This window comes from Sphaeramia orbicularis, chromosome 21, assembly GCF_902148855.1.
Source record: "Sphaeramia orbicularis chromosome 21, fSphaOr1.1, whole genome shotgun sequence".
Taxonomy (NCBI): Eukaryota; Metazoa; Chordata; class Actinopteri; order Kurtiformes; family Apogonidae; genus Sphaeramia; species Sphaeramia orbicularis.
Genome location: NC_043977.1, coordinates 17594950 through 17607041, shown reverse-complemented (window position 1 = coordinate 17607041; position 12092 = coordinate 17594950). Strand labels below are relative to the sequence as shown.

The 12092-nt window shown below is 33.8% G+C and overlaps 1 protein-coding gene across 2 annotated transcripts in view; it reads left to right on the top strand.

The window, feature by feature from the left end:
* Window positions 1-11488, top strand: part of LOC115413069 (zinc finger protein Helios-like) — a 76776-nt gene extending 65288 nt beyond the window's left edge. For both annotated transcript variants that reach the window (XM_030125825.1, XM_030125826.1), the window contains exons 7-9: window positions 6059-6196; window positions 8108-8239; window positions 9813-11488. In XM_030125825.1, the coding sequence (XP_029981685.1) occupies window positions 6059-6196; window positions 8108-8239; window positions 9813-10621 (1079 nt within the window). In that variant the 3' untranslated portion in view covers window positions 10622-11488. The remainder of the gene's footprint in view (window positions 1-6058; window positions 6197-8107; window positions 8240-9812) is intronic.
* The last annotated feature ends 604 nt before the right edge of the window (window positions 11489-12092 follow it).

The window sequence follows — 12092 nt, the reverse complement described above, 5'->3', positions numbered from 1 at the left end:
CTTTATTACAAGATGACGTGACATTCTTATTACATTTTGAACTTTTATTACGTAATGGGAATTTATTACATAATGCGGCTCAACAAGCCTACTATGATATAAAGTGGGCCGGACCAGTCAAATAATATAAATAATAGGATAAGAACTTTTGAGTGAAAAAAGTAAATTCCGTAATGAAAATGTTTATATCTACCAATTATACTTGAACAAATATGAACAACCTGAAAATTCGTTAGTAAAATAAGTGCGATGTTAACAACATTGCGCCTTAGTTTATCATTTATACATGGGAATCGCAACTTAGAGATCACAGTTTATCTACAAATACACACAACATTAAATAACAGGGAGAATATCATTAAAATTCCACACACTTCTCTTAAGACATTTCAGATATTCACATTTTTTGTAAAAAGTAAAATGTGAACATTTTTGCGTAATTTTGCTCCTTTTTACACTAAAACAAAGAGACAAATTTACACTTTTCATTATTGATGGGTTATTATGGTAGTATTTTGCTGGTCTGATCCACTTTAGACGAAAAATTATATTCTTCTCCCATGAGATAAGATCGTTGGGGTTTTTTTTTCGATTTTTTTTTTTTTTTTAAGCTCTTATATATTCTAACACAGGAGTGTCAAACTCATTTTAGTTCAGGGGCCATATTCAGCCTTATGTAATAAATTCCCATTATGTAATCAAAGTTCAAAATGTAATAAGAATGTCACGTCATCTTGTAATAAAACCGCATTATGTAATAAACTCACACATTTTGTAATAAACTACCTCAATGCATTATAGAGTAAATTTTTTCGCATTATGTAGTAAGTTATTACAATTTAAGAAATTTATTACAAAATGCACTTGACACATTTTTACTTTACGGAAAATGTAATGTGCTAAATTAATCTTTAAACTGTGTGGTTAAAGTTCTGATTACATTACCTGTAACTCATGTGATTAATTTCTTCTAAATTGCTCTGAAATTATATTAATTTGGATTGTTATTACATAATGAACCATGTTATTACATTTTTTTTTTTTTAATAAAAATGTGTCAAGTGCATTTTGTAATAAATTTCTCAAATTGTAATAACTTACGACATAATGCGAAAAAATGTACTCTATAATGCGTTGATGTAGTTTATTACAAAATGTGTCAGTTTATTACATAATGCGGCTTTATTACAAGATGACGTGACATTCTTATTACATTTTGAACTTTTATTACGTAATGGGAATTTATTACATAATGCGGCTCAACAAGCCTACTATGATATAAAGTGGGCCGGACCAGTCAAATAATATAAATAATAGGATAAGAACTTTTGAGTGAAAAAAGTAAATTCCGTAATGAAAATGTTTATATCTACCAATTATACTTGAACAAATATGAACAACCTGAAAATTCGTTAGTAAAATAAGTGCGATGTTCACAACATTACGCCTTAGTTTATCATTTATACATGGGAATCGCAACTTAGAGATCACAGTTTATCTACAAATACACACAACATTAAATAACAGGGAGAATATCATTAAAATTCCACACACTTCTCTTAAGACATTTCAGATATTCACATTTTTTGTAAAAAGTAAAATGTGAACATTTTTGCGTAATTTTGCTCCTTTTTACACTAAAACAAAGAGACAAATTTACACTTTTCATTATTGATGGGTTATTATGGTAGTATTTTGCTGGTCTGATCCACTTTAGACGAAAAATTATATTCTTCTCCCATGAGATTAGATCGTTGGGGTTTTTTTTTCGAATTTTTTTTTTAAGCTCTTATATATTCTAACACAGGAGTGTCAAACTCATTTTAGTTCAGGGGCCATATTCAGCCTTATGTAATAAATTCCCATTATGTAATCAAAGTTCAAAATGTAATAAGAATGTCACGTCATCTTGTAATAAAACCGCATTATGTAATAAACTCACACATTTTGTAATAAACTACCTCAATGCATTATGTAGTACATTTTTTCGCATTATGTAGTAAGTTATTGCAATTTAAGAAATTTATTACAAAATGCACTTGACACATTTTTACTTTACGGAAAATGTAATGTGCTAAATTAATCTTTAAACTGTGTGGTTAAAGTTCTGATTACATTACCTGTAACTCCTGTGACTAATTTCTTCTAAATTGCTCTGAAATTATATTAATTTGGATTGTTATTACATATTGAACCATGTTATTACATTTTTTTTTTTTTTTAATAAAAATGTGTCAAGTGCATTTTGTAATAAATTTCTCAAATTGTAATAACTTAGTACATAATGCGAAAAAATTTACTCTATAATGCGTTGACGTAGTTTATTACAAAATGTGTCAGTTTATTACATAATGCGGCTTTATTACAAGATGACGTGACATTCTTATTACATTTTGAACTTTTATTACGTAATGGGAATTTATTACATAATGCGGCTCAACAAGCCTACTATGATATAAAGTGGGCCGGACCAGTCAAATAATATAAATAATAGAATAAGAACTTTTGAGTGAAAAAAGTAAATTCCGTAATGAAAATGTTTATATCTACCAATTATACTTGAACAAATATGAACAACCTGAAAATTCGTTAGTAAAATAAGTGCGATGTTAACAACATTACACCTTAGTTTATCATTTATACATGGGAATCACAACTTAGAGATCACAGTTTATCTACAAATACACACAACATTAAATAACAGGGAGAATATCATTGAAATTCCACACACTTCTCTTAAGACATTTCAGATATTCACATTTTTTGTAAAAAGTAAAATGTGAACATTTTTGCGTAATTTTGCTCCTTTTTACACTAAAACAAAGAGACAAATTTACACTTTTCATTATTGATGGGTTATTATGGTAGTATTTTGCTGGTCTGATCCACTTTAGACGAAAAATTATATTCTTCTCCCATGAGATAAGATCGTTGGGTTTTTTTTTCGATTTTTTTTTTTTTAAGCTCTTATATATTCTAACACAGGAGTGTCAAACTCATTTTAGTTCAGGGGCCATATTCAGCCTTATGTAATAAATTCCCATTATGTAATCAAAGTTCAAAATGTAATAAGAATGTCACGTCATCTTGTAATAAAACCGCATTATGTAATAAACTCACACATTTTGTAATAAACTACCTCAATGCATTATGTAGTACATTTTTTCGCATTATGTAGTAAGTTATTGCAATTTAAGAAATTTATTACAAAATGCACTTGACACATTTTTACTTTACGGAAAATGTAATGTGCTAAATTAATCTTTAAACTGTGTGGTTAAAGTTCTGATTACATTACCTGTAACTCCTGTGACTAATTTCTTCTAAATTGCTCTGAAATTATATTAATTTGGATTGTTATTACATATTGAACCATGTTATTACATTTTTTTTTTTTTTTTAATAAAAATGTGTCAAGTGCATTTTGTAATAAATTTCTCAAATTGTAATAACTTAGTACATAATGCGAAAAAATTTACTCTATAATGCGTTGACGTAGTTTATTACAAAATGTGTCAGTTTATTACATAATGCGGCTTTATTACAAGATGACGTGACATTCTTATTACATTTTGAACTTTTATTACGTAATGGGAATTTATTACATAATGCGGCTCAACAAGCCTACTATGATATAAAGTGGGCCGGACCAGTCAAATAATATAAATAATAGAATAAGAACTTTTGAGTGAAAAAAGTAAATTCCGTAATGAAAATGTTTATATCTACCAATTATACATGAACAAATATGAACAACCTGAAAATTCGTTAGTAAAATAAGTGCGATGTTAACAACATTACACCTTAGTTTATCATTTATACATGGGAATCACAACTTAGAGATCACAGTTTATCTACAAATACACACAACATTAAATAACAGGGAGAATATCATTGAAATTCCACACACTTCTCTTAAGACATTTCAGATATTCACATTTTTTGTAAAAAGTAAAATGTGAACATTTTTGCGTAATTTTGCTCCTTTTTACACTAAAACAAAGAGACAAATTTACACTTTTCATTATTGATGGGTTATTATGGTAGTATTTTGCTGGTCTGATCCACTTTAGACGAAAAATTATGTTCTTCTCCATGAGATAAGATCGTTGGGTTTTTTTTTTCGATTTTTTTTTTTTTTAAGCTCTTATATATTCTAACACAGGAGTGTCAAACTCATTTTAGTTCAGGGGCCATATTCAGCCTTATGTAATAAATTCCCATTATGTAATCAAAGTTCAAAATGTAATAAGAATGTCACGTCATCTTGTAATAAAACCGCATTATGTAATAAACTCACACATTTTGTAATAAACTACCTCAATGCATTATGTAGTACATTTTTTCGCATTATGTAGTAAGTTATTGCAATTTAAGAAATTTATTACAAAATGCACTTGACACATTTTTATTTTCAGGAAAATGTAATGTGCTAAATTAATCTTTAAACTGTGTGGTTAAAGTTCTGATTACATTACCTGTAACTCATGTGATTAATTTCTTCTAAATTGCTCTGAAATTATATTAATTTGGATTGTTATTACATAATGAACCATGTTATTACATTTTTTTTTTTAATAAAAATGTGTCAAGTGCATTTTGTAATAAACTTCTCAAATTGTAATAACTGACTACATAATGCGAAAAAATTTACTCTATAATGCGTTGACGTAGTTTATTACAAAATGCGTCAGTTTATTACATAATGCGGCTTTATTACAAGATGACGTGACATTCTTATTACATTTTGAACTTTTATTACATAATGCGGCTCAACACCCCTGAACTAAAATGAGTTAGACACCTCTGTGTTAGAATATATGAGCTTAAAAAAAAAAAAAAATAGAAAAAAGAAACCCAACGATCTTATCTCATGGGAAAAGAATATAATTTTCACTTGTCAACTACTTCTAAATGTGTGTATGCGTGTTAAAGCATTCACATCTCAGACTGAAACATGTTTGGTTTCTCTGTTCTCACAGTGTCAAGTGCACCGGATCGTCGGCACAACCTCTTCTAGTAATACTGTATCTGTCACCATTCTACTAGTGAATGCCTTACTACATCACAGTGTTTAATGACTAGTGTCTAGTGTCACATCAGTATACCTCTGTGGCCTCTTGTTCACTCACCTAGTCCTTTTATGAGTCACAGTCGCAGTTTTGAAAATGATCTACCACAGGACACAGATCTACTTCCTTAGTCTGCCTGCGTAGGATTTTCACTTTAATACAACACGTTACAGTTGAATCTTAGCGCTTTTTTTTTTTTTTTTTTTTTTTTTTTTTTTTTAATTAATTCTTTCAGCTGTTACCTCACCACTGAAAACCACTCAGGTAATGTAACTGAATGATGACCTAAATTTAAATGTTATTGTTTTTCCACCCGTTACCAAAGTTGGACTAGTCATTTGTCACAGTTGTGTAAAACGAAGATGCACGTAATTATCAGAAATTAAGTAATGAGTCATAAGTGATATAAATATATGTCATTTATTACTCTTTTTTTTTTTTTTTTAGAGATGTAGCACATAGATTGGCTGGAGTTTTATTTGATGAAATGCAAAAGGATACGTATTTCTGTTTCCATTTATCTGGGTAGGAAGACATTGAATAAAACAGAAATGTTGCAATGATTCACACTCCACCTCCATAGCCATTTAACATTGGAGTTAGTTTCCTACCACCACCATGGGATGCGTGATACACTCCCCTGTTCACTCATGCTGTGCCACAGTAGTGGGAGTTAGCTGTGCATCTTAGAGACCGAAGCATTGTGAATTACAAGACATCATGGTGCAACTGTGTCTGCACCCACAGCTTGTGTTTCTGTCTGGCAACAGTGGAATCCTCACACTAGTAGTGGAACATCCATGATCTCAGAAACTTGCCTCATGGTTTGTTTGTACTTCTGACTGTTCACAGTATTTACTACAACCCACTGCCTTAAAAAAGTGCCGCAGGTTACATTATCTCATCGGACTGTTACCCACGCTTTCTGTATGCGCAACAAGGAGTGAAATTAATATGCTTCTCCGTTGAAATGTCTTCACTTTTAGTTGGCAAACCGCACAAGTGCAACTACTGTGGAAGGAGCTACAAACAGCGTACTTCATTGGAGGAGCACAAAGAGCGTTGCCATAGTTACCTGCAGGGTATTGGCCTGGGTCCGAATGCAGACGCTGGTCCGTACACAGGTAAAATTGTGTTTTTACTAATAAAGGTGCAATGATTATAATGGTGGCCAAATGACACAATAGAATAGAACATTACAATAGGGTGCTTCTATGAAACTGGTCCCTAAAAGTAGGACAGAGAAGGTGTAGACTAATGTTATGAAGTAAGTTTGGAAGCACTTTGGGTCTACTTTAAGAATAAATATTTACTGAGATAAAAGAGGAACGATTTTTCAGATAAAACAGATTTGTATTTACACAAAAATCTGCATGTAACACAGTAAAAAGGACACGAAAATTACACGCTACTATTTTTTTGAATATCTTTTTAGTCTCTCACAGGTACATTTTTGGGAATAGAAGTAAATATGCAAGGCTGTTGCAAAATTGAGATTTATTTGTGTTTAAATGCACTGTAAAAAAAAAAAAAAAATCCTGTTGTTTTTATGGGAAAAAAATGGCAGCTGTGGTTTCCAGAACAATACTGTAAAAAACACATCCAGCTGTAAACATATTTACACAGTAACATGTGGATTTAACATTTTAAACATGTAGATTTAAATGGTAAATGGACTGCACGTATTTAGCACATTTTCTACACCTTCGTGGTGTCCAAAGCACTTTCCAAAACCACCAGGTCCAACTGGGAGCAATTTAGGGTTCCAGTCAGAGCCAGGATTTGAACCACCAACCCTTTGGTTATTGGACAAGCCGCTCTACCAGCTCTACCAACCCATTCATTTACAAGTTTAAAATGTTACATTGTTAAATGTTTACTTTTTTATAACTTTATACATATATGTATGTATATGTATATATGTATATATGTATATAAATATTTCGTTATTTCAACATTATGGTCTTGCAATTTAAATGGCACTACATTGTATTTCAATTTACAGTTTTATTTTCTAAAAACAATTAAAATAAATAACTTCTACATACAAATCTGGTTTTGTTAACGTTCTCTTCCTGTAAGAACTACAGCTATATTTGATTCAATCATTAACACAAAAATCTTTTCAAATAAACAACTTTGCATTGTATTGTCACTTACAGTTTTTTTATGTTGCAATTTTACAACTTTTTGGTGTTAATTCTACAGTCATTTTTTACAGTGTGGGCAGGTTCCACATGTAACACCAGTGGACATGATGGGTTACATGCGAAACTTGGAATGAGACTGAGATTCATGAAAAACCCACGTGTCTGGATTAGAAAAACCACTAGGATCATCAAACACAGTGTTTAACACAGTGTTTTTATTTGTAGCGGTATACAAGACCATTTCAAGCCAAATTTTTTAAGGTAAAATATACCGACACCTAGGGAGCTTTTCACGTCCCAATTTTTTTCCCCAATATTTTATTAAAAATCATTCATGTTGGGATGGCTCAGAGCAAGCGTATATATTTTTTTTGCTTTTATCTGAGGTCATCATTAGGTTCGTCCCGGGAGGAAATATGTCTAAATTTCTCTTTTATTATTGGGTGTAAAAAGCTGGTACCAAAATGAACCCAGTTTCATAGAAAGACCCAGTTACAACAGAAAATCTGCTGTATAGTTTATGAATTACCAATTCTTCGTTAGCTTCATAGCATAACTGCCTAAATCATATTTTTTCAGGTCATAGCCAATGTTGAAAAATGAATCAACAGTGTTAGCAGTAATACAGATGTCACAATTCAGCCAAAAATAGCCTCGTAGCAGTTAAGCTATGAAGCTAACAACTTGATATCCTTTATTTGTAATTATTTTTAATAGCTGATTTCTTCAATTTTATTTTATGTTTGATTTAATGACAGTAAATTGAGATTATGGATGCTCAGGTCACTATCATGAAAAGTCAAATTGGTTTCATAAGATAAGATGTTTTGTCAAATGTCAAATTTAATGCCCAAATGTTACTTTCACATTCACTTTTTATTCAAGGTGATGTTCCGAAAGATCCAAGGTCCATTGCAGAATCTAACGCCATGGCGACCTTTGACCGGCCACCTGTAATTGAAAGGCTGCCCAGCAATGTAGGCAAAAGGAAGAGCACTACTCCTCAGAAATTTGTCGGTGGGTACATAAGTATCAACAGGCACTGGACTGCTATATAACCTTCAGTCTGTGTGGAAACAATGTCCAGGAAGAACTGGGTATTTTATTTCATTTTAATACATTTTCATTTACTTTCATAATTGTCAACTTCGGATAGAGCTTAGAGCAGGGGTGTCAAACATGCGGCCCGGGGGCCAAATCCGGCCCGTCAAAGGGTCCAGTCCAGCCCTTGGGAATGAATTTGTGAAATGCAAAAATTATATTATACTAAGATATTAACAATCCTTTTAGTTCAGGTTCCACATTCAGACCAATTCAATCTCAAGTGGGTAAGACCAGTCAAATACTATCATAATAACATATAAATAGTGACAACTCCACATTTTTCTTTTTGTAAATGTAAATATTTTCATGTATTTCCACTAAAACAAAAAATGTGAATAACCTTAATAAATATGAACAACCTGAAATGTCTTAAGAGAAGTAAGTACAATTTTAACAAGATTCTGTCTGTTATTTTAAGTGTTTTGTGTATTTGTTGATCCACTGTGATCTGTATGTTATAATGTACATATGTAAAATAATAAACTGTGGCAGAATATTGTTAAAATTACATTCATTTTTTCTCAGTTTGTTCATGTTATTCACATTGTTTGAAAGGATAGTTTGTCAATGTAAACATTTTCATAATGTAAATTTACTTTTTCGCTCTTAAACATAAAGAAAAGTTCAGAGTTGACATTATTTATATATTATTATGTTATTATTTTACTGGTCCGGCCCATTTCAGATCAAATTTATCTGAATGTAGCCCCTGAACTAAAGTGAGTTTGACACCCCTGGCTTATAGTGTAGACTTTATTTGCTGTTGTAATGTATGTAATTAACATCATGCAGGAGAATTTAATTAACTCATCTTAAGCTCCATGTTCATGTCTTTTGTTCAGATTACATTATTAGTAACATGTTAAACATGCTTTCAAAGTGCTTGTCATTCTATACATGCAGTTTCTGACTGAATTTTATGATAACAAGATTCAAATATGTCCTCAGATTCATTTCTATACTGACTTTGAGATCAAGTTTGTTTTGTTCTTTCATTTTCAGTGTGGTATTGCACACTTCACCCAATAGCCCACCCTTGCAGATCAGCAGATTAGATGTTCTTCTTTTAAGTTTGGTTTTATTTGCCACACTATTAGAGAACAGACTGAGCAAGCTACAGCAAGCGGATGACAGAGAAGCAAGGAAATGTTTTTCAGTCTGTGGTTAGGTACACCTGTAACTTTGCCATTGCTCTTATCGAGAGAAAACAGCTCACCGCATCCCTGTTCTAGAGGGGTTAAACAGTGCAGTTGTAGATGGATGGGGCTTTCCACCCCATTAGACATGTACATGCACAACATCAAGTACAAAATGTGAAAAACAAGCCCCAAAATATCAGCAAGATATGAGTTTGACTTGCTAAAAAGGAAATGTTGTAAAGTCAGCATTGCTTCTACCTGCACATTATCGTTTTCTTTTTCTTGTCAAACGCAGGGTGTTTTACGAAAAGCAAAGCGTATTTATAGTACACCTTCGTTTCATGCAGGTGAAAAGATGGTGCGCTACGGCTTCCCTGAATTAGGATATGACATGGGTCTTAAGTATGACAAGCAAGCTGAACTGATGCCACCCCACATGATGGAACAGGCGATCACCAATGCAATGACCTACCTGGGATCGGAGCCTCTTCGGCCGTTAATCCACCATCCGGGTCCTCCTATGTCTATGGCTGATGTGGTGCCACTAGTCAACCCCCTCTTCCACCGTGTACTACCCATAGGCCAACGAACAGAGCGCCCAGGAAACTGTGAAACGCTGCAACCACTACCACCTCAACCCCCCGACTTCCCCAGTCATCCCATCTCAAACGGCCCCACCGCCTTAAGGCAAGGCAAGCAGCCCCAGCCAGGACAAGAGGAGTCCCCCAACCACAGCGGGGTCGAATCCGCCGACTCCGCTCGCAGCAGCCCGCAAGAGAGGCCGGGATTTCACGGGAGAGACCCTCCATCCGGCCTCAGATCACGAGCCAGTCCGGCGACGGTCTGTTCCGGAGATCGAGTGGTGGAACCGTCGCCTCGAAGCGGAGCGGGAATGGGACCTGCACTAATGCGAGTGCCTGCGGAAAGGCCGTCGAGCCACGAAGGGGTAAGGGTGTTCGCACGTGAAGGCCACGAGGTCCGGGCCTTCCAATGTGAGCACTGTCGAGTGCTCTTCCTGGATCACGTCATGTACACTATCCATATGGGTTGCCATGGCTACAGAGATCCACTCGAATGCAACATTTGCGGACATCGCAGCAAAGATCGGTATGAGTTCTCCTCCCACATAGTACGTGGTGAACACACGTTCCAGTGAGAAGATGGGAAGGTAAAAGAAAATTTAAAAATTGCGAACAACAAAAAGAAGGGAAAGGAACTCTAGCCTCATATCCGTCCTTATCCCTTAGACCTCTATGACTGCACAGTTGAACGGCACTGTAGACAATTGTAGCACAATCATAGGCTTCTTTTTAAGCTACTTGTTGTGAATATCAACAGTTGAACAATCATATGAAGGTATGGGCCAAAGACACATTTTCTATATATTTAATTAAAACTTGTTGTGGAGAAGGAAAGGAAAAGCTTTCTTTCCTTATTAAAAATGTTTAGTTCTTTTAACAGAGCAGCTGTCGGATGACTTTGACTTTTTAGAATACTTTCTCTTTTTAAATGTCTCCTTTTTTTGTCATGTTTTCTCACGTTTCATCCTGGATAACTTACAAAAAACATGATCATTTAACTCCATCCTGCTAAAGAAGGAAAAAAAAAAACTGGTGATGGTAATATTTTAGTATTTTATCCTTCATCCTTTTGGATTTAAATCACATTTCCATCATAGGAATATTAAAACCAACATTTAAAAACAGTCCCAAACTGTCGCGGTATCAAAGAGGAACAATTACTGCGACACGTTACGCTGGACACGTGGAGTTCTTTGCTATAAGATACTAAAACCCAAAGCTCATTTTACTTGTTGCTTTCTCTGCGAATCATGGTGTGATGCACATAATTATTCATGCTGTGATGCTGTGTGTTCAACCTGCAAGCAATTTGCCGTGTAAATTGGATTGCCAATTGCCAGTAATATGGTTGACTTACTGTTATTGATTTACCTAATTATCTGACACTGCAAAGTTTTGCAACAGTTGTGCCATCGTCTTCAGTATTTTGTTCATTTGTTCTGATAAATTAACAGTTTTCAGACGAAAGAAAGAAGGAAAGTTTATAATTTCGTCCTACATTAAAGGTAGGGTAGGCGATTTTTTTCCTGGAGCATTTTGTACTATATTGCTTAAAATCCCCTTCACACCCCGATTACAACCAATTAATTAAATGCTGTAACACAAAAATTTAAAAATTAAGTCACCTGAGGAACGGACAGGACTGAAAAAAAAAAACCCAAAAAAACACCATCCAATCATTTTAAGCGGCCCATTGAAATGATTGAACGGTGATATGTCTATCAAACTCAACTGCCATATGTCCCTCCCCCTTCTTGTACAGTATGGTACTCTGGAGGCGTGGCTTCAGGGGAGAAATCTGAAGAAAGGGGTTTGGACTCAAAATGTAGCTTGCTCGAATTGTTTTTCCAGGATCTCCTACCCTACCTTTAAGAAAATACAATTAAATTAGTTGAAATATATGAATGTGTTGTCCTATGCATAGAACAAATGAATGTATTCTGCAATTCCTATGCATATTAATATATAAACCGTGTTAAATTTGTAAAGAGTTGCTTGATGTTAAACAAAAAAAAAAAACAAAGCTACAGCAGGATTCTACCTCTT